We start from the raw sequence: 24,199 nt of genomic DNA, 5'->3' as shown, positions 1-24,199 counted from the left end.
ATAAAACAAATTATAAGAAATATCTTGCAAACTATTGATTTTTTTTATTATTACACCTTATGTATATAATATTTTTATCTAAAATACTGAGAAGAATCGACTCTCCGAAGTAAAAAAAATACATAATTCTATTCTTCTAAACAAATATAATAAAAAATGACTTGGAAATTTGTAAAGCGGCTAAAATAAAATCATGCTAATTAAAATATCTCTCTGAAACATCTTTCCATAAAACACCTATCTTAGGATCGATTAGAAATGCCAATTTCTAGCGACTCACCCTGCATATATATAGCCAACGTGCCCGCGGGATTCCCGCGAGCCGATTACGTTCGCCCGTTCGAAAATAAAAGTGCGATCCGTTCCGGGACGAACTCGGGATGAAATCTACGGAAGAGGCGAGTTCGTGCGCGCGGGGCGCAGATCAGGTCCTCGATATACGTACGATAGGACCGCGCACGGTAGAAGGAGGCGCACAGGTAGAGCCTGGCGTCAACTGCTGGGGTTCGTGGTGGTTGATATCGACCCGGGGTTGGAGGGTCGTGTGGCGGCCTCAGGATCGCAGGGCGCACGCCCTGGACGTGGCGGCCACGGGGAGAAGGAGAGCACGGTGGCGAAACCGGCGCGACAGACGGAGATAAATAGACGGGGGTGAATACGGTGCCAGGGAGGGTGGCGAGGAATATATCGGCGACGATGTATATACGCGATCGTGGAGGAGGTAGGCCGTGCAGAAGAGGTAGTAGCTGTTCGCCGGTAGTAGCAACCCGGCTGGCTGGAGCACCCTACGCGCGGGTGCGGGTGCTGCATCCTGAGAGAAGCTCGTCCGGCGATCGACAGACGCGCGCGGGCGCGCGCGCGTGTACGCGTGTATGTGTGTGCGTGTGTGTAGGCGAGAGTGCGCGAATACTCGGGGTGTATCGCAGCCTCCGGATAACATCTGCATCGGCAAGCTCCGGGGATCCCGAACGCGAATTTCGCGTTTCCGCGCCTGACCTGCGAATCGTTCTGAGACGGGATTTCAAGATCGGCGAGGGATTACTCCGGGATCTTGACGGTTCTCCCGGGAACGTGAACGAGATATGCGTTCGGAAGACGGTGGCGAGGGTGATTGTGCCGCGATCGGTCGATCGTTTCTATAGAGAAGAGAGCGACCGAATAGAAGGGTAAAATGTGCTGTGGTTGCGCGGCACACGCTTTAACGGAAGACGACGACGAGGACTGTAACATCGACGCCATGTCGCGGCGACAGGAAACGAACGAGGAATCTTACTTGAACTGCGGCAGACCATCGAATCTGCTCAAGACAAGCTTCAGTAGCGCCCGACTCGAGAAGCTGTACCGCGCTTCGTCCCTGCAGCAGCGTCGCGGCGGCCTCACGTGTTTCCTGATGTCGGCGATTTTATACGGCGTCTACGCGGTATCGGTGCCGGGTATCGAGCTGCTGGCACGCACCGTCACCGCCGTGTTCCTCAGCCTTATGGTCGGTCTGCTGATATGGGCCGAGCGCGGCACCAAAGCGAGGAACTCGCTCTGGTCGGTGGTACCGTGTATAGTCGGACAGATGTGGATCGTCCACCTGCCCGCACAGCTGTTCCTCAAGACCACCAAGGTCACGCCGAGGGACAGCCTAGGATGGATGTTGCTGTTGCTATACTTACTGTTCGCCAGCCTGCCTCTCAAGCTCTGCCGTTGCACGTTGCTCGCGCTCAGCAGCGTTCTCATCTACTTCTTCGCCGTGATCGGTCTCTCTAGCGCGACATTGGAGGACCTCAAGACACAGCCCATCGACGTTCTGGTACACTGAGAAAAAATCTGGTTACATTAATTAGATTCAACCAGTATGTCTGTTGGAAAATGAACGAACCAGAATTCTTGTAGGAATTACCAGATGAATCTGATTAATTTCTTCCTGTTAAATTTATTGCTTAAAAATACAAATTTTCTGCTTAATAATATTAAACTCACCAGCACCAAGTCGTCTAAAATTTTTTCCATCTAATCTCAAAAGTCTGTTTAATATTTTGAATTCCAACATGATTGTTGGATAAATTCAATCCAGATTATTGAATAAATTATTTTAAATTCAGTTTATTAGAAATTGAACTGACAAACAGTGATGCAAGAAGATGATGCAGCTCAAATCAGAGAGCTAGCGTCCTCTTTCTGGCACTATTGCTCGTAAGAGAATAAAAATATACTTTGGATTTAATGTTAATACTAGTTCTTTATATATATTTTATGGCAAATATTGAATACGAGTTAGATTAAGAGGCAAGCAAAGAAATTAATGTAACAAGAAATTTTATAGATCCAACCAGAAAATACTAACCAATTCCTTATAGTAAAATCTATTAAACGTTCTAGTTATAAAAAATCGAGTTTTATCATGATAACTAGAAATTCTTGTTTGATTTAACCAAAATGCTTTCAATCATATACGTCTTGCTAATACACACTGAGAAAAAAATCTGGTTGCATTAATTAGAATACTGATAGATTCAACCAGTATGTCTATTGAAAAATGGACAAACCAGAATTTTTGTAGGAATTACCAGATGAATCTGATTAATTTCTTCCTGTTAAATTTACCAAATTTTCTGGTTAATAATACTAAACTCGTCAGCACTAAGACGTCTAAAATTTTTTCCATTTAATCTCAAAAGTCTGTTTAATATTTTGAAATCCAACAAGATTATTGGATAAATTTAATCCAGATTATTGAATAAATTATTTTAAATTCAGTTTGTTAGAAATTAAACTGATAAACAGTGACGCAAGAAGAGGATGCAGTTAAACACACACACAATCAGAGAGCTAGCGTCCATTTTCTGGCACTGCTCGTAAGAGAAAAAAAATGCTTTGGATTTAATATTAATACTAGTTCTTTATATACATTTTATGGCAAATATTGAATACAGGTTAAGTTAAGAAGCAAGCAAAGAAATTAATGTAACAAGAAATTTGATAGATCCAACCAGAAAATACTAACCAAATTCTTATAGTAAAATCTATTAAATGTTCTAGTTATAAAAAATCGTGTCTTATCATGATAACTAGAAATTTTTGTTTGATTTAACCAAAATGCCTTCAATCATATACATCTTGTTGGTACAATCAAACGATTTTTCTCAATGTAGCTAACCGCGTAAATATCTTGTCTCGCACATCCGTTGGCCAGAAATCCCGCGATTGAATTCTCCGGATTGGCGGATCGTTAAGAGAGGGTTACAACTGAGAGCCATCCCTCTCTTCCTCTTCGCTCGAAAGAATCGCGTGGCGAAGGCGTCAAAGTTCAAACACTGTTGATGGAGACGAGCTTTTTTATGATTCTTAAACGCATCTCGAGAAACGAACTCATCATTCTAATCAATGCGAGAGCTAGTTCTGCGAAAGCTAACGTAATTCGTCACATGACTCCCTCTTCCATTTATAGCACCCCTTTATAGGATTATTAAAAATAACTTAAATACTCGTATACGGTACATTCTATATTTAATGATTCACGTCTCTTTAATCAGGCCTAAAAACGGCGTGATAAAATAGCGTGTTTAGAGTGCAGATACCGCGGCGTATCGATAGCTGTCACAAAAAAATAGAGATGACACGATAGTGGAAGAGACAATAAACTCGACTCGGTAGGACAATAAAATCGGCGCGCTCTCTTCGCGAGATATGGGAGCGTTTTTGAAGTGACGCGAGTACAATCGCGCGTGATGAAGTGAAAAATCAAAGCGACGAATAGCGCCCGTATTAATTGCATTCAAGGGATGAAACGCGATGCACGCGGAGGATGGAAACAATGATGTCGCCGACGCCGACATCGACAAACTAATTCATTGCCAACCGAGGACCGACGACGCGTACACCAACATCGATCCGCGCTCAACGAGGCGTATCGTCGCTACTTTTACGCGAATACGTGATAATATACAGTTGGGAAAAAAGAGAGATACCGTTGGATATCGCGTTCTTTTTTTACAAAAATTCTCATTCACGAGGAAAAATCGAAAATCGGTAAAAAGCTAGACGAGATAAAATCGCGATGCAAATCGTTCCGTCTTCTTCAAAAAACCATTCAAGATACATAAAATCGATACGCATAAAAGAAAAAAATATACACACGTAAATGTCGCGGTGGATTTGTTTTATTAGAGATGAGATAAGTTTGTAAAACGAGTAACCTATTGCGACTGACATATTTAGATAAACATTATTAATTGCAAATGCATTATGTGCTATTTACGGTCGTAATTCTTGACCCTAGACACTTTTGTATATTGATGGTGATGCAAGTTATTGCGTCAATATATGCGTCGCGCCGAGATCAAGGACGTTGCAAATGAATTCTTTTTCGCGATTTTTGTTGGCATCCAATCATCCAGTCATCCAGTGAATCATCGGTAATTTAATTCATCTGCTTAGTCATTTTTGAAGTAAAAATAAAATTGACCAAGAGGAAAAGCTATTGATTATTTCTTTTTATATATTAATCGCGTAACTTATTTATAAATTATTTATTTTATTATTAAGTAAGCGAAAAAAACTGTCTCGCTAACGACGAGATAATTAATTTATTAGAGATTTATATTAATTTATATTTGTTCATATATATTAATATATATTGTTTTTATTTATATTCATATTAATTTATTTATTAGAGATTTATATTAATTTATATTAATTAATCGTGTATATTATTTTTTACTGCAAAAAATTGTGAAATTATTAATAATCCATAAAATGATACGTACAACGCTATGCTCGCCATGTATAGGCTTGTCTTATCGATTCTGGTATGCAATGTAATATCATTGCTGCAGCGATAATAGCATCGCAGTGTATCGTCAGCAAAGTTCGTAATGTCTTTGTTCTGCGAGTAACGTATTCAATACGACTACGACCTTACAGAGTTGCGGTTTCAAATGCACGTGACGTAAGTTGAACGAAAGAAAGATGTTTCAAGTCGAGAGACTTGTCGAGGTGATTGCTTTATTTTCTACATCTCGCTTTCCCTTGCAATTTCTATTTAATCCCGAAGAGAATAGCACTATTATCGAATTACGTGAAGAGTCTGCATTGGGATTTAACCCTTTCGTACCTCCAGCTTTTCCAAGAGAGATATGTTTCATATGAAGACAGTTTTATAGGTTTTATAGGTTTTATAGGTTTTTATAGGTTTTATAGGTTTTTGGAGGTGCTGATTCCAAATTTACCATCAAAATTTAAATTCAAAATGGCAGATTCAAGATGGCGACTATAAAAGACTTAAATATCAATATATTTAAAATATGAGCTTAGATTTTATTTTTTTTAATATATATTATTTTATATATTATTTTAAAATATATATATTGTTTTTTCCTGAATATACACACACATGTTCGATTCGCAGCGTTATTATACACTTTTTTTTGCAAGCGGCGCATCTTGGATGCTCGTCGCACGCGTCATCTTACTTTGATTACACATGTAAAATATTATAATATTTATCGTAACGAAGTTGTAATCACATTTAAATAAAACTTTAAGTTTATAATTAGCGCATAAATTCTATAATTTTTCGATTAATATACGGTTAAGCTTCGTTCTCTAAAAATTTGATTTTTCGCAAAGTTTAGATAATTATATTTTATCGTAAACATTACAAAGTGCGCGATTTTTTTTACATGTAGCTTGAACCTTCTTTAAAAACAAGTCAAGGTAAAAGTCAATAGGATTATTTGTTTAAAAGTTATGATTTTTTTCGTAGGTGGGACATATATGTCTTAGAGATACGAAAGGGTTAAGAGGCTTCAAAATTCGCCGAGATTATCTTACACGAAATATCGCGTTTTCTTTATTTTTCATTCACCTATGAGAATCTAGTACGGAATAAAAATGATTTTTAACGTATTTCGGACACGATTGAAGCACAAAATATCGAACAACTTTGTCTTTATCGAGAAATTTTAACGGATAATTGGGTCGTGATTGATCTAGCGTAGCATTGATATAGTAAACAGTACAGGTGCATCGACCGGGACGTGCGAAACTTTTGGCAGCGGGTATCGTGTGAAAGCGAAAGCTAGAAGTAGACGCGCAAGCACGTGGCTCTCGTCGTTAGTAACACTCGAGTAGAGTTTGGTCAATGGTAGTTTAAAATAGAGAGCGCGACGGAGATAGAGGCGCGATGTAATGAGAGCGAAATGGTGTAAAAGAGAGAAAGAGTGAGAGTGTGAAAGAATGGTGATGGGCAACGATGCGCGAGGTTGCCTTTCGATACGCGACGCTCGATGGTTTTTCTCCGGGAATAGAGGACCATCCGACCATCCGATGGAATCCGGAAAAGTGACCTTGCGCTCGAGATATCGACTGTGTTTGCTATTGACGGAAACAACGTTGTGCGAAGCTGCTCTCTATTTTTGTTTCGCAGATAACTCGCGACTCTCTCTTATCTGCATTCTATTTTTAATTTCTCTGATATTACAATATTAAGTGTGTTATTTATATCCACAGGAAAACGCTCTGATAATATTAGTTTTCGATTTCGCAAGCCTTTCACAAGCTGTTTCATAAATTTCCTTTCTTATGATCCGTCATTGAAATATAAGCGTTTAAAAAAAAAAGGATAAATTTTTTATGTGCTTCGTGACACGACTGTATTTGTAATTAAGTGCACTGAGAAAAAAATTTGATTGCATTAATTAGAATTCTGATAGATTCAACCAGCATATCTGTTGGAAAATGGACGAACCAGAATTCTTGTAGGAATTACCAAATAAATCTGATTAATTTCTTCCTGTTAAATTTACCAAATTTTCTGGTTAATAATACTAAACTCACTAACACCTAGTCGTCCAAAATTTTTTCTTTATATATTTCATGGCAAATATTGAATACGAGTGAAGTTAAGAAGCAAGCAAAGAAATTAATGTAACAAGAAATTTTATAGATCCAACCAGAAAATACTAACCAAATCCTTATAGTAAAATCTATTGAACGTTCTAGTTATAAAAAATCGAGTCTTATCATGATAACCTTCAATCATATACGTCTTGTTGGTACAATCAAACGATTTTTCTCAGTGCGTAAATATATTTTTGTACACTGAGAAAAAAATTTAGTTGCCTTAATTAGAATTTTGATAGATTCAACTAGCACATCTGTTGGAAAATGGACGAATCAGAATTCTTGTAGGAATTACCAGATGAATCTGATTAATTTCTTCCTGTTAAATTTATCAAATTTTCTAGTTAATAATACTAAACTCACTAGCACCTAGTCGTCTAAAATTTTTTCCATCTAATCTCAAAAAACTGTTTAATATTCTGAATTCCAACAAGATTATTGGATAAATTTAATCTAGATTATTGAATAAATTATTTTAAATTCAGTTTGTTAGAAATTAAACTGATAAACAGTGATGCAAGAAGAGGATGCAGCTCAAACACACACAATCAGAGAGCTAGCGTTCTGTTTCTGGCACTATTGCTTGTAAGAAAAAAAAAATATACTTTGGATTTAATGTTAATATTAGTTCTTTATATACATTTCATGGCAAATATTGAATACGTTTGAATACGAGTTAAATACGAGTTAGATATTAAGAAACAAGGAAGGAAATTAATGTAACAAGAAATTTGATAGATCCAACCAGAAAATACTAACCAAATCCTTATAGTAAAATCTATTGAACGTTCTAGTTATAAAAAATCGAGTCTTATCATGATAACTAGAAATTCTTGTTTGATTTAATGCCAAAATGCCTTTAATCATATATGTCTTGTTGGTACAATCATTTTTTCTCAGTGCGTAAATATATTTTTGTACACTGAGAAAAAAATCTGGTTGCATTACTTAGAATTTTGATAGATTCAACTAGCACATCTGTTGCAAAATGGACGAACCAGAATTCTTGTAGAAATTACCAGATGAATCTGATTAATTTCTTCCTGTTAAATTTACCAAATTTTCTGGTTAATAATACTAAACTCACTAGCACCTAGTCGTCTAAAATTTTTTCCATCTAATCTCAAAAGTCTGTTTAATATTCTGTATTCCAACAAGATTATTTGATAAATTTAATCCAGATTATTGAATAAATTATTTTAAGTTCAGTTTGTTAGAAATTAAACTGATAAACAGTGATGCAAGAAGAGGATGCAGCTTGAACACACACAATCAGAGAGCTAACGTCCTCTTTCTGGCATTACTGCTCGTAAGAGAAAAAAAATATACTTTGGATTTAATGTTAATACTAGTTCTTTATATACATTTTATGGCAAATATTGAATACGAGTTAAGTTAAGAAGCAAGCAAAGAAATTAATGTAACAAGAAATTTTATAGATCCAACCAGAAAATACTAACGAATTCCTTATAGTAAAATCTATTAAACGTTCTAGTTACAAAAAATCGAATCTTATCATGATAATTAGAAATTTTTGTTTGATTTAACCAAAATGTCTTTAATCATATACATCTTGTTGGTACAATCAAACGATTTTTCTCAGTGTGTTAATAAAAAAAAGCGCCTAATGAACTCGTCGCCGGTTCTCGCGATCAGTTCGTCCTTGCATAGCAAGATACACTCGTAAGTCACTTTTAAAAAACGTCCTGTAGATCCTGACGGTGACACTCTTTGCCGGCGCCGCTATTTTGGGCGCTTGCAGCTACTGTCTGGCGGAGTTCCAGCAACGCCGGGCATTCCTGGAGACCAGACAGAGTCTGGAGGTCCAGCTTATGATCGAGGAGCAGAGCGCGGAGCAGGAACGGCTGCTGCTAAGCGTTCTTCCCGAGCATGTCGCGGTCAAGATGCGGCAGGACCTCGGCGCGTCCCTCGACACGCAATTCAAGAAGATCTACATGTCTAGGCACGAGAACGTGTCGATACTTTACGCCGACATAGTCGGCTTCACCGCGATCTCGTCGACCTACAGCGCCAGCGAGCTCGTCAAGATACTCAACGAGCTGTTCGCGCGATTCGATCAGCTCAGTGAACGGTATTTATTTTTAGAACTTTCATTAAAAACGATATTATTAATAGACAATTTATCTTTAACGTCAAGTCCAGAATAAAATGTATGTTTAATAATATTAAATTTAATTTCTCACTTTTATTTCTTACGTCTTTTACCTCAATGCTTATCGATTTTAGGAGGAAAGTGTATCACGCACGCGAGTTGAGAAACGCTGTTGTCGTAGGTAGTAGATCTCTATCGGAAAACTATATTTTCCTAGTAATTAATTTTTTCATTATTTATTAAGGGAGAAATTGAATCATATGATATCGTTAGTGAAATTGAAGGATAACTATATTTGAAAAAAAGAAACACACCGCGATGTCTGTCATGTTGCGCGTTGCAAGGAAATTCTTTATGATTCTATTATCCAATGTATATATTAAGCGAGGCCATTCGCGTGCCATCGAATGCTAATCGTAAAATGACTCGGTAAAATGATAGAATTCCGTAGCTCGCGCGTTCTATTTCCGCCCGGGGAAAACGAAAATTGCACGCGATCAACGCGACGACGATTGATTCCATTCCGGGCGAATTCCCTGCTGATTCTTTCCTCGACTAAGCCGACTACTACGTAAATCCTGTCGCAGGGGGAGGTCCTTCGAGGACACCGGCAATCGATATCCCCGGGAACGTTTTCTGTCGCCGTCAAATACACTTTGCAGTTCATGCTATCGTCCAACGTCGCGTTTACCATTTTTGCTGATCGCATCGGGCGCATTTTTCGAGCTGAAAAATATTTTTTCTCCCTACAAATTTACCCTTTCGTACCTCCGGCTTTCCCAAAAGAGATGTGTTTCACGTAAGGACAGTTTTACAGATTTTTGGGGGTGCTGATTCCACATTTACCATCAAAATTTAAATTCAAAATGGCAGATTCAAGATGGCGACAATAAAAGGCTTAAACATCAATATATTTAAAATATGACCTTGGATTTTATTTTTTTAAATATATATTATGTTTTTTTAAAATTTAAATCAAAATTTAAATTCAAAATGGCAGATTTAAAATGGCGACAATAAAAGCTTAAATATTAATATATTTAAAATATGAGTATTGATTTTATTTTGATTTATTTTTAAATATATATTATGTTTTTTTTAACAATATATACACACACGTTCGCTTCATAGCGTTGTTATACATTTTTTTTGTAAGCCGCGCATCTGCCGCGAGACTTTGATGTCCGTCACACACGTCGTTTTACTTTGATTACACATAAAAATTATTATAATATTTATCATAATAAAGTTGTTGTAATCACATTTAAGGATGTTTTGTATCTATTTTCAAAATATTAAGAATTTAATGAAAATTGTACAGAATGTCCTTACATATGTTTAAAATCTTTAGTACAATTTTTAAATCGATTTACTAAAGCGTTCACAAGTTATAAGGATTTTAATTTGCATCGAATTAACATGTGTTCTTATGGGAAACGTATAACCACGTCAATTCAAATAACAAAAACACATGGAAATAATATTCAAAATTTGTTTAAAATTTGCAAAAGTTTAGATACAGAGGAAATATTTGGTCAAATAATGTTATACAAGTACTAATTGGTTAAAAAGATGCTAAATATAATTCAATGAAGTTAATCATGTATCTGTTACAAGGCGAAATTCTCTGCCAAAAGTTAATCATTTCGATTAACAAAATTCGGAATATTTCAGTAAAAACGCAATAAATATTACAAAATACATCTCTGATCAAATTGTAATATTCCATGCAATTTCTCTCAAAATACAAAATACAAACTCAAAATACACCAAAAGTGAATATATTCGTTAATGTTGATTTTGAGCTTGATTTGAGCTTTTTGCTGGGATCGTACATACAAAACATCTCTAAATGAAACTTTAAATTTATAATTAAATTATAATTAGTTTATAATTTAAGTTTATAATTAAGTTTATAATTAGTTTGTAATTAATTCTCTAAAAGTTTGATTTTCTGCAAAGTTTAGATAATTATATTGTACTGTAAACATTACATTTTAAAGTGCGCTATTTTTTTACATATAGCTTGAACCTTCTTCTTTAAAACAAGTTAAGGTAGAAGTCGATAGGCTTATTTGTTCAAAAGTTATGAATTTTTTCGTAGGTGGGACATATATGTCCGGAGGTACGAAAGGGTTAATGAAAATGTTCGTATGACAACCAAGTGTACAGCACGTGTATGAAATCTTGTTCGTAGATACGAGCAAATGCGTATCAAGATCCTGGGGGACTGTTACTACTGTATAAGTGGTGCGCCCGTCGAAAAGCCGGACCACGCGGTCCTTTGCGTATACATGGGTCTATCCATGGTGGAGGCCATCAAGTATGTTCAACAGATAACGAACAGTTCTGTCGATATGAGGGTGGGCATTCATACGGGCGCGGTGCTCGCCGGGGTTCTTGGTCAGAGACAGTGGCAGTTTGACGTTTACAGCAAGGACGTCGAGCTGGCGAACAAGATGGAGAGCAGCGGAAGGGCTGGGTAAGAACCCAGTTAAATTTCTGAACGTATTCTTGTATTCGAAAAGTTAGAGAGAATTGGAAAATCTAAATTCTTAATCAATATCTCAGTCAAGTGCGTTTCGTTTTATTGGAGACAATTTAAAACGTTATATTTAGAGGTGATATATTAGTTTCTATTTTTTTATCTGTTGTATCGAGGTCGCGCTTATGTATCGAAAACGTATATAAATAAATGCTTGAAGGAGGGTGCATATCTCGAACGCGACGTTGAGCTTCCTAAACGGAGAATTCGAGGTCGAGCCGGCGCACGGGGAGGATCGGGAAGAGGCACTCCAAAAGGCCGGCCTTGTCACTTACTTTATAGTGAGAGCCTTGAAGCCATTTAAACCAGCGGTAACGAAGAGCCTCGCGTCGTTGGCGGACGCGGAGAATTCGCAAAGGATAATGGAGAACGCGCAAGACAAAGGGGACAATAGTAAAGAGGATTCCGAGGAATTTCAGCAACGTCTAAGAAAAAAGCTCGACAGTAGAGGTAAAAATTAGCATCGGTTACATTTTCAGTTAGACACACGCGGGACGCTTTAAAAAAAAATTCGACAGAATTAAAAGAATTTTAAAGAATTAAAAGACTAAATCGCAATATCATGCTTCTCGGTAAGAGGCTTAAAAATCCACGCATGCGTTCACCAAGTGCTACTCTCCTTGGGTGCTCCAATTATCGATGCGGACGCTGATTACAATCGACGCTCGAGCGAGTGACACTCATCTCGACTAACATTTAAGGATGTTTCATACCTATTTTCAAAATATTGAGAATTTAATGAAAATTGTACAGAATGTCCTTACATATGTTTAGAATTCTCAGCATAATTTTTAAATCAATTCACTAAAGCGTTCACAGTTATAAGGATTTTAATTTGCACCGAATTAACATGCGTTCTTATGGGAAACGTAGATAGAAAGTGTAAATATATTTTACTGCAACAGCAAACCGGATGTTAATATTGTAAAAATTGACGGATAATTATAGTCGCGCACAATAACCAGCGCAAAAGTTCATATAATTATCATTTGATATTTTACGAAAAAAGTCATCTCTTATGATACACTTTAAGATATTAACAAATCTGTCAGAAAATATTATTTCAAAATAACATACGTACGTATGTTAATTAAATTTTATATGGAATTGATATAATAATTAATAAATTCCTCACTTCTCTTGATAAATACGTTGAAGAAAAATACTTTATCGATACAATAGTGTAATAAATAATTCATTTCAATGACGTTATGAAATATTTCAACGTTTATTTGCTAAAAGTATACTAATAAGAAGTATAACTGAACATTTTTAACTATGCATGTACAATTCATTTAATGTCAGCTCTGCAAATCTATAATATTTTCCGAACGTGAATTTCAGTTATACATTATATAATACGTGTTAATAATAAAACCTTCGATATGTTTACTCTTTTTTTTTCTTTATACAAAATCCTCTTTTCTTATGCATGCATTTTGAGATTATTTATTCTCTGCTTTCGTATATATTTTCAAAATATTGAGAATTTAATTAAAATTACACAGAATGTCCTTACATATGTTTAGAATCTTCAGTACAATTTTTAAATCGATTCACTAAAGCGTTTACAAGTTATACGGTTATATTTTAATTTGCATCGAATTAACATGCGTTCTTATGGGAAACGTATAACTGCGTCATTTAAATGACAAAAACACATGGAAATAATATTCAGAATTTGTTTAAAATTTGTAAAAGTTTAGATACAGAGGAAATATTTGGTCAAATAATATTATACGAGTACTAACTGGTTAAAAAGATATTAAATATAATTCAATGAAGTTAGCCATGTATCTGTCACAAGGCGAAATTCTTTGCCAAAAGTTAATCATTTCGATTAAGGACGTTTTGTAGCTATTTTCAAAATATTAAGAATTCAATAAAAATTGTACAGAATGTCCTTACATATGTTTAGAATCCTTAGTACAATTTTTAAATCGATTCACTAAAGCGTTCACAAGTTATACGGATTTTAATTTGCACCGAATTAACATGCGTTCTTATGGGAAACGTATAACCACGTCATTCAAATGACAAAAACACATGGAAATAATATTCAGAATTTGTTTAAAATTTGCAAAAGTTTAGATACAGAGGAAATATTTGGTCAAATAATATTATACAAGTACTAACTGATTAAAAAGATATTAAATATAATTCAATGAAGTTAACCATGTATCTGTCACAAGGCGAAATTCTCTGTCAAAAGTTCTCTGTCAATCATTTCGATTAATAAAATTCGGAATATTTCATTAAAATCGCAATAAATATTAAAAAATACATCTCTGATCAAATTGTAATATTCCACGCAATTTCTTACTCAAAATACACCAAAAGTGGATATATTCGTCAATATTGATTTTGAGCTACTTTTTGCTCGAATTGTACAAAACATCCTTAACTACGCGACAAACATTGATGACGAAAAAATCATTCCAACGTATTTGAAAAATTGCGTGAGAAAAAGCTTTTATATCTGTGGAAAATAATTTCATCTTGAAAAGAAAGAGAAAATTTTTCGAAATCCATTTTCGTCAAATCAAATTTTTCGGGTGTAAGTTGGAACGAGAGATTAATCTCGACGGTGGGGATCGACCGGATGATAATCCGTAGTGGCTAATCACCGGACATCCGGTCGTCCCATTAACGGCTCAAGCCTAAACGTGACGTCAGCGCACAAACACTCGTAGGTGGTGCTACCGACCTGAAAGGTCACGTCTCCTGGTTCACCCTACGGTTCAAGGATCCGGGAGTGGAGACGGCGTTTCACGAAACGTTGGAGGCCTTCTCGCCGCTGTCGCTCCTCGGCGGGCCTCTGGTGACGATGTGCGCAGCCCCGGCCTGGAGGCTGCAGCCCTGGGGACCGTTCACCTGGGGTGGTGCTGGCGTAGTCGCCCTTTTCGGCATCGTGCTCGCTGGGGCCACTTGTCTGGCCAGCGCCGTCAGGGCGACGTGGTTCAGGAGCACTCTCGCCCTCCTAATGACTTTCTCCCTTATAATATTTCTGTTATTGGACATGGTAAGAATTCAACTGGTCTCTTAATCGATACTTGTTGCTGCAACTTGACTCCACGGGAAATTTATTAACAGTAATCTAATGATACATGTAGTCACTTGTAGCAATATTGTAACTTTCAATATTATATTTTGACGCTAAATAAAATATACTAATAAAATATGTAAGAATAAGATAACAAAGATAATATTTTTTTATCTTTTATGTCCCTCATATTTTTGATTTTTAATATTTAAGAAAAATATTTCTAGTACAATATTTTTCTTTCGCATGATGTAATAATTTTCTAGTACAATATGATATTTTTCTTTCTTGAAATAAAGACTGAAAAGGATCGTAATATTCTCCTTTAAATACTATATTAGAAATATTTCTATTTTTCAGACATCTAGAAATAGATTAATTTTAATATAACATAATTATTTATATTTAATTAATTTAATTATTATGTTTAATATAACATAATTGTAATTCTGGCATCACACATTTCTCCCCAAAAGTCTGAAACGAAATATTTGAAATATGAAAAAATATTTTATTATTATTTACATTATATAATTATTTAATTTTTTTATTAATTTTTTTATTATATATTATATAATAAAAAAATACTTTATTATTATTTATATTATATTTAATATTTTATTATTTTATTAATATTTTATTATTATTTCATTGTTACTTCAATATCTCCAAAAAGGACGTTTTAATTTCTAATGCAAGTCTTGCGAACAGTTGTACATTAATCATGCTGTTTGTAGACCAACTGTGCGATCATCGACGACATCGAGCCTCCAAAGAATACCTCGCTAATTGTGGTCACAAACTGGCGGGCCTCGCGATGTCCGTATCCCTCGTATTATTCGTACATCGGCGTCCTCGCGCTCATCGCTATCTCGATGCCGACGTACCTCTGTTACCTGACCAAGGCGTGCCTGATGTATTTCCTTGCTGGCACGCAGTCCTGCATCAACATTTTGTTCCTTGCATCGAGCCTCGACAGGGAGGACATGGCATCGAATACTTATGGGCGATCGATGCCCTTCCCGCTGAAATATTCGTTGGCAGCCACCTTGTTCGTCGTCGCGACCGCGCTAATCATCGTGGCGAGATACGTAAGTAAAGTGTTTTTCCTACACTGAGAAAAAAATCTGGTTGCATTAAGGATGTATTGGAGATATATTACAATCAATGAGATAGCCGTGAATTTTTAATTTAACATTCTTAATAACATTCTAAATCGTCATAAATTATTTCAAATTTTTTTACTTGCTCCTTTAAAAGTTATTAATTTTTGAATTTTGCGATGTTAACATAGGATCTTATGTAAACGTTCAAGAGACAGGTAATAAATTATTCACAAACTATAAAAAAACAATGATAAAAATTTCATTTTGTAATATTATATTCCTCATACATGTAAAAATGTTCCCACAAAGTTTTAAAACGATTTACTTGCTCGTTTTGAAATTATTATTAAAAAATAACTGTGATTATCGATTTGACGCAATATTGATGATAAAACGTGGCAACATTTTATGTTAATAAATTATGATAATAAATTATTTACAAACTATAAAAAAACAATGATAAAAATTCCATTTTGTGATATTATATTCTTCATACATGTAAAAATGTTCCCACAAAATTTTGGAACGATTTACTTGCTCGTTTTGAAATTATTATTAAAAAATAATCGGTTTGACGCAATATTGATGATAAAACGTGGCAACATTTTCTTGGAAATTAAGACCTATTTATATTAAAGAATACTTTGAAGTATGATTTCGTGATTTTTAAAAAATTTTTCGTCAATTAGAATTCGTATTCTGCCCAACTTTAATTTTTTGGTACTTTGGATTAACTTTTGAGACAGACGGTCCGTCCAATACATCCTTAAGCAAATATTGTTATGACCTTTTTACGATTTTTCAATTTAAAAAAATTTTTAATATAAAATCCGAAGGTTCCCGCTTTATTTCTGTATGTACTTTAATCGTGGAGGAGCATTTATTATTTTGTGCAACTAATAAAAAGATTTCGGACAAAAATGAAATATGACATTTTATCCTATTAAAACAGGACTCCCTGGCATTCCCTTAAATTTATCAAATTTTCTTAGTAATAATACTAAACTTACAACAAAAATGGCATCACTGTGTTTAATTAATGTAACAAGAAATTTTATAGATCCAACTAGAAAATACTAACCAAATCCTTGTAGTAAAATCTATTAAACGTTCTAGTTATAAGAAATCGAGTCTTATCGTAATAACTAGAAATTCTACTTGGTTTAACCAAAATACCTTCTACTAGACTTCTACGTCTTGTTGGTACAATCAAACGATTTTTCTCAGTGTAAAAAGGTCTTGGATATTTTTTTCGCAGCATTCATTCTACGTTAATAGCGATATGTTGGAATCACAATGGATTAATATCTAGTACGCGATTTTTCAAATGACGGCGTAAATCTTCGCGTTTTTAAAAAAATTCGACTCGACTGTGTCGACTGCTGCAACTTTTAATGGACAGATATATGGCTTTACATTCGCGTAAATCGACTTTTCTTCCCTTTTAGACTTTTCATCCCTTACAGTACGCGGTAAATGTAACGGCTCGCAAAAATGATCCCTTTCTTCGACGACATCGACAGCCATGTCGATAAAAGAACAATCAATTCTCCCGAGTTTATAAAATCGTGTCGACGGTCTAATTCGCGAGAGGCAAGCATCGAAGAATCAGATATCAAAAGCGGATCGAATAGTTTGCGAAATATTATTATTCGCATAAATTGGCAGCAATGTTGTATTTTTAAAAATTATACGTATGTATGGCTTTACGTAGATATAGCTTTATTATTTTCAAAATCTCGAGATAAAATTATTTGTCTTTCTCACGTTATTGCGATCGCTTTATTTTGCACGACAAAATGAGACGAATGATTTATTACGATTTTCCGAAATAACTCGGCAATGAATATCGGGTGCGGAATAGAAATATAATCCGTTTGCGGACAGCAGTGACATCGCCTGGGTTCAATCGAGAAATTGGACCTCGGATAATTTGTCATTTTCGAGTGGGCTTTTCATGATACACGTTGAATAACACTCTACCCAACGTAATCCTTCATACGCTCGATGCCAAAATCACCGAGAGAGGCAAAAGCAATTTCACCTCGAATTTTCGTTTTAACGAGACATCTCCTCTCAATCGTCACGGAAATACAAGTCCACGAAATCAGAGAATATTAGTAGGATAGTAAAGATAAAGATTACATATTTTTGTTATTATCAATCTTTCTATAATTTGAATGGTATAAAAATACAGGGTGATTCATTTTAATCTTAACAGGCAAATATTTTGAAAAATATGCGAGATACAAAAAAATGTTTCAGACAAAAGTTATATGGTTTTAAGGGAGACATAAGATGGTGTCATTATTTTGACCTTAAATAGTTACTTGAAGGTCACATGAAGATCACTTCCAACTTTTTAAATGGAATACCCTATATACTTTTGCATATTCTCTCCTTGTAGTTAGTCTCGAGAGATTTCCAAAACACTATAATTAAGTTAGTTTTCATTAAGTACTTTCCGAGTTATGAGGCTTCGAATCATTTCGTAATTTTACATAAACCGTAAAATATTCATTTTTCGATTATCTTATCTTAATACTTTTATGTACAAAATAATGAGAGGAATCAATTGATGTAAAGAAAACAGATAGTTATTTTTAAGAAAAAATATGTAATTGTTAATTGCAAATTACATATTTTCAAAACACACAACTCGAAAAATGAATATTTTACAAGATATTTTACGGTTTATAAAAAATTAAGAAACAATTTCAAGTCTCATAACTCGGAAAGTATTTAATGAAAACTAACTTAATTATAGTGTTTTGGAATGCTCTCGGGATAACCTATAAGAATATGTAATAAAAAATAGGCAGTTCCGTTTAAAAAATTGAGGATAATCTTTACGTGTTCTTCAACTATTTAATTATCAAATGATTAATGACACCATCTTATGTCTTCTTTGAAACCATATAACTTTTGTCTGAAACATTTTTTCGTGTCTCGCATATTTTTCAAAATATTTGCCTGTTAAGATTAAAATGAATCACCCTGTATAACACAAGAAAAAAATTTCGGTCAGAACTTTATGTCAAAAAATCGCGCGAAAAATTTCGAGTGATAATTTCGTTGATAGACGAATTTGTCTCTATTATCAGGCTGAGAAGGCACGAAGAATGTTATATTTGCGAGGACGAGAAGTAATGGCGCAGAGAGAACGGGCAGCTGACATGAAGCGGAGAAATGGCGCGCTGATATATAACATCCTGCCGCCTCATGTGGCCGCCTATTTCCTGTCGCACGCGAGACACTACGACGATCTCTACAGTCAGAGCTACGCCGAGGTGGGCGTGTTGTTCGCCAGCATGCCGAATTTCGCGGACTTCTACAGCGAAGAGAGCATCAACAATCAAGGCCTCGAGTGCCTCAGGTTCCTGAATGAGGTCATCTCTGATTTCGACGCCGTAAGTTCACCCCCGTTTATCTCGCAAAGCTACGCGATACTCTTCTTCTCGACGAAATGAATCAATCCAACGCTTTAAATATTTAATAATTTAATTAAATATTTAATAATTTATTACAATTTATTTTATAAAGGAAAAAATTCGCGTTTTTGCAAGCGTATATTTAACAATTTTCACAGATTGATTTGATCCCAATAAATATTTTTGTTTCAATATTCTTGTTAGATTCTTGATCAGAAAAAATTCAAAAACATCATCAAAATCAAGACGATAGGCTCAACCTACATGGCTGCCTCGGGGATAACGGAATCGACGCAATCGGAGAACGGTCCCCGGTGGGGTCATCTTGTCACCCTCGTGGAGTTTGCTCTAGAGCTTAAAAAGGCTCTGTCAAGTATCAACGAGCAGAGCTTCAATCATTTCGTTCTAAAAATGGGCATCAATCATGGGCCGGTAACCGCCGGTGTCATCGGAGCGCGAAAGCCTCACTACGACATTTGGGGCAACACTGTCAATGTCGCGTCGAGGATGGAGAGCACAGGAAAAGTCGGCTGTATTCAGGTATCACAGAGATCAGAAATAAATCAACGATTAATATTACTATATTTTTCTTTTTAATTTTTGTCTTTGAAAATAATCTTTGAACACGCTCAGAAAAAATCTGGTTGCATTAATTAGAAATTCTGCTAGATTCAACCAGTATTCTCTAAAAGTGAATCAGTGTATTATGACTGTAATCAGTGCTGTACTTATAACTGCTTATAATCAGTGAGTATTTACTGTTTTTCAATGATAATTCATTGATTCATTCTAGTGAAAGTAGTATATATACTGCTTTCACTAAAGTAAATCAGTGTATTATCACTGAAAAACAGTAAATACTCACTGATTACAAGCAGTTATAAGTACAACATTGATTATAGTAATAATACACTGATTCACTTTTAGAGAGTATGTCTGTTGGAAAATGGACGAACCAGAATTCTTATAGGAATTACCAGATGAATCTGATTAATTTCTTCCTGTTAAATTTACCAAATTTTCTGGTTAATAATATTAAACTCATCAGCATCAAATCAAATTTTTTCCATCTAATCTCAAAAGTTTGTTTAATATTTTTGAATTCCAACAAGATTATTGGATAAATTCTGTCCAGAATATTAAATAAATTAATTTTAAATTTAATTTGTTAGAAATTAAACTGATAAACAGTGATGCAAGAAGAGGATGCAGCTCAAACACACACAATCAGAGAGCTAGCGTCCATTTTCTGACAATATTGCTCGTATAAGAAAAAAAATATACTTTGGATTTAATGTTAATACTAGTTCTTTATATACATTTCATGGCAAATATTGAATACAAGTTAAGTTAAGAAGCAAGCAAAGAAATTAATGCAATAATAAAATTTTATAGATTCAACCAGAAAATACTAACCAAATCCTTATAGTAAAATCTATGAAACGTTCTAGCTATAAAAAATCGAGTCTTATCATGATAACTAGAAATTCTTGTTTGATTTAACCAAAATGCCTTAATCAGAAATAAATCAACGATTAATATTATCATATTTTTACGCAGTGAAAAACATTTTGTATTTCTGTTAAAATTTTCTCGTGTAAAAATTTTTGTGTTAAATTTTTAACACAAAAATTTAATATTTTTATGTTAATGTAACATTATCATTGCGTTATTTTGACATTTCTGCGTTGAGTTAATATTCACCGTTTCTAAGAGTTAAAACAACACAATTAATATGTAAATGCATGAATTTTTGATGAAATATGTTATATGTTAAAGTAAACAGATAAGTTGTGTTATTTTTCTCTCTATAACAGTTTCCATATGTTAGATCGACATATCTCTTCTGTTATTTATCATAAAAATGTAAGAATAACATTTTCTTTTAATTAAATTTAACATTATAAATAGGTTAATTTAACATAAACATATTATTTGATAAAGTTAAAGTTTAAGTGTTACACTTTTGTGTTAATTTTTAAACATATTACTTGTGTTATTTATTTACATACTTACTTTCTGTTAAATTAACAGTAAAATTAGAGTGGATAAATTGGGACATGTGAAATATGTTAAATTTAACACAAAATTTTTTACTGTGTATTTTTAATTTTTGTCTTTGAAAACAATCTTTAAACACACTGAGAAAAAAATCTGATTACATTAATTAGAATTCTGGTAGATTCAACCAGTATGTCTGTTGAAAAATGGACGAACCAGAATTCTTGTAGGAATTACCAGATGAATACTCAATCATATATCGTCTTGTTGGTACAATCAAACGATTTTTCTCAGTGCATGAATATTATTTCATGAAATTTAAGAGTTGAAAAATCTTTGCAGGTTACTGATGAGACGCGAAGGATACTAGAACCATTTGGTTTTGGATTCGAACAACGTGGTCTTGTATTCGTCAAGGGCAAGGGACAGCTTTTGACGCACTATCTCATCTCCAAGGATGGCGTTTTTCTGGACCTGGACAGCGATTTGCCAGTTGAACCCACTCATCCGATAATCTATCAATAAATGTAATGAAGGCTCTAACTCAAATCGAGGAAATCGTTGCTAATCTCCATGGAAAAAAAAGTCCCATTACATCTTTCTTCGAAATGTATCAGAGATTGGATGTTTGTTGAAGAAGCACCTAACGTCCAATTTGCTTTCATTCGTCGAAAAAGCGAGAAAAGAGACGAGAAGCCAGCGAGTTGTAACTTAGACGACATTTCTATACACCGAACGAAATTTTCTTGAAGAACGTTCGGCGAGTTAAATGTATTGTCGTAGAGAACTCTCTAAATATTAGCATCCTCGTGTCTCTCGAGGAAGGACGAGAAGGCTCCGATCGGACAAGATCGACGTTTAGATCCTTTGCAGCTGTCTTCGAGTATTATCGTACGTCACCATATCATCCATCGATTAATGTGAAGGGAGAAATTATAGTCGCATTGATTACTTGTTATCATAACGTTCGCACGCACGCGTACAAGAAGAGGTCATGCGTACGTGTGTGCATCCCACGAATGGCGAGAGTGTATCGAACTCGCGTACAGGGTATATTTGAACAAAACTAAAGAGTAGTAGGTTTTAGAGACATACTACAGGCGAATGAAACGATATTTTGATGTATCGCCGTGTAAATGGCAACAGACGCGTAGGTGATGAAAAATATATAATAGCAGATGTATTTGTCAGATGAAGCACCAAGAAGCAGGAAAAAAACATAGAAAAGTAATCTCTTCATGTGTCGTAAATCTTGCAGATTCCAATTTCTTTCTTCAAATTATACTGACACAAAAAAGAACATCTTGCTCTCTAAAAGTGAATCAGTGTATTATCACTGAAAAACAGTAAATAGTCACTGATGACAGCAGTTATAAGTACAGCACTGTAAATCAGTTGATATTTTATTGAAAGAATCAGTTAATAATTTTGACTGTTTCAATCAGTAATATTTTTCAATATCAGTAATATTTCTTTCGTTGTCAGTAATATTAAACTACAATTTATCTCTTTATCTATTTCATATAAAATTAAAAATTTTTATTTACTAAATATTTATTATATTAAAAATTTTATTTTATTTATATTACATGCATTTTGAACTTGTTATTTTAAATAGATAACGAACGAATAATTTTCATTAAGTCGCCAGACATTTATTTGTCCGACTTATAAAGATCGATTTAATATCTAAAGCCTCTCTATTGAGATTGTATCAGAAATTAAATCGAAATAATATTTCTAATTTTAAGTCGCTCTTTGCAAACTTTATATAATTCTTATGATTAAAATTATAAGTACAGTACTGTAAATCAGTGATATTTTTGAAAGAATCAGTTAATAATTTTGACTGTTTCAATCAGTAATATTTTTCAATATCAGTAATATTTCTTTCGTTATTGTCAGTAATATTAAACTGCAATTTATCTCTTTATCTATTTCATATAAAATTAAAAATTTTTATTTACTAAATATTTATTATATTAAAAATTTTATTTTATTTATATTACATGCATATTGAACTTGTTATTTTAAATAGATAACGAACGAATAATTTTCATTAAGTCGCCAGACATTTATTTGTCCGACTTATAAAGATCGATTTAATATCTGAAGCCTCTCTATTGAGATTGTATCAGAAATTAAATCGAAATAATATTTCTAATTTTAAATATCGCTCTTTGCGACTTTATATAATTCTTATGACTAACGAAACTTTATATAATTCTTATGACTAAAATTAAATACGAGAGAGATAGCGATCGTAGCGATAAACGAACGAACTAGCGATTATTGGTTTTACAGTGAATTTTATTTTAACTGACCATAATCAGTGAGATATAAGATAAAATAACAAAAAAATAAGTGTGTCCACTGAAGATCAGTAAAATACTCACTGATTCTCAGTGAAATCTTATTTTACTGTTTAAATTAGTGATATTTTCACTGATTCACTTTTAGAGAATGCGCGGATTTTGTCACAATATCAGGACTTTCATTAATCTAGAATCTTTATTATACAGATAATAATTTAAAAAAATAGTACAGATAATAATTAAAAAAAAAGCTCTCATCTCGAAATAACTCTTCGCCAAGTTTCATGTCCGATTTACAACTCGCGTCGATTTTCACTCCTCGATCGTGCTTTCGAGAGTGACAATCGATGGCGAGCGGATGATATGAGGAAAAACCATTTGACGGAACAAAGTATCGAACGGAAGTATTCGACAAATCAGAGACATACAATAAATATATAACTTAATAAAGAGGAAATGAAAGCAACAAATACACATCCTTAGGGACTAAATAAACGTATAGAAAAAGGGAGAAGAAAGTGAACATAAGGAGAGAAAACACGAAATCATCGATGCAGTAGCAATTTATTTTTCTACAGTCGCCGAAAGAGTTTATCACCAAACTAAGATTACTCGGGTACGTACACGAGGAAGCTTAAAGGAAACTTTTTACTAACACTTTCGTTATGTACGAGACGGCACAAGTCACGATGCAAATATGAAAATCTCTCCCTGTTCAAGAGTACTTTATACAATCACTCTTGAGATCAGATTC

General features: G+C 34.3%; 1 protein-coding gene across 1 annotated transcript; it reads left to right on the top strand.

Annotated features, from left to right (window-relative positions):
* Positions 1-266: 266 nt before the first annotated feature.
* Positions 267-22,507, top strand: LOC105258159 (adenylate cyclase type 3). Its single transcript, XM_011269257.3, has 9 exons — positions 267-1,798; positions 8,604-8,983; positions 11,202-11,486; positions 11,710-11,999; positions 14,243-14,571; positions 15,330-15,683; positions 18,803-19,108; positions 19,334-19,669; positions 21,473-22,507. The coding sequence occupies exons 1-9, from the start codon at positions 1,172-1,174 to the stop codon at positions 21,653-21,655; spliced, it is 3,090 nt and encodes a 1,029-aa protein (XP_011267559.2). The 5' UTR covers positions 267-1,171; the 3' UTR covers positions 21,656-22,507.
* The last annotated feature ends 1,692 nt before the right edge of the window (positions 22,508-24,199 follow it).

Source organism: Camponotus floridanus, unplaced genomic scaffold, assembly GCF_003227725.1.
Source record: "Camponotus floridanus strain SB8 unplaced genomic scaffold, Cflo_v7.5 scaffold35, whole genome shotgun sequence".
Lineage (NCBI taxonomy): Eukaryota > Metazoa > Arthropoda > Insecta > Hymenoptera > Formicidae > Camponotus > Camponotus floridanus.
Note: the sequence above shows the minus strand (reverse complement) of the source record. Positions and strands in the feature narration are given on the sequence as shown.

Coding starts and splice junctions, on each gene's coding strand:
- LOC105258159 (XM_011269257.3), top strand. CDS start 1,172: ATGTGCTGTGGTTGCGCGGCACACGCTTTAACGGAAGACGACGACGAG. Junction 8,984..11,201: donor TTCGATCAGCTCAGTGAACG/GTATTTATTTTT, acceptor TCTTGTTCGTAG/ATACGAGCAAATGCGTATCA. Junction 14,572..15,329: donor TATTTCTGTTATTGGACATG/GTAAGAATTCAA, acceptor TGCTGTTTGTAG/ACCAACTGTGCGATCATCGA.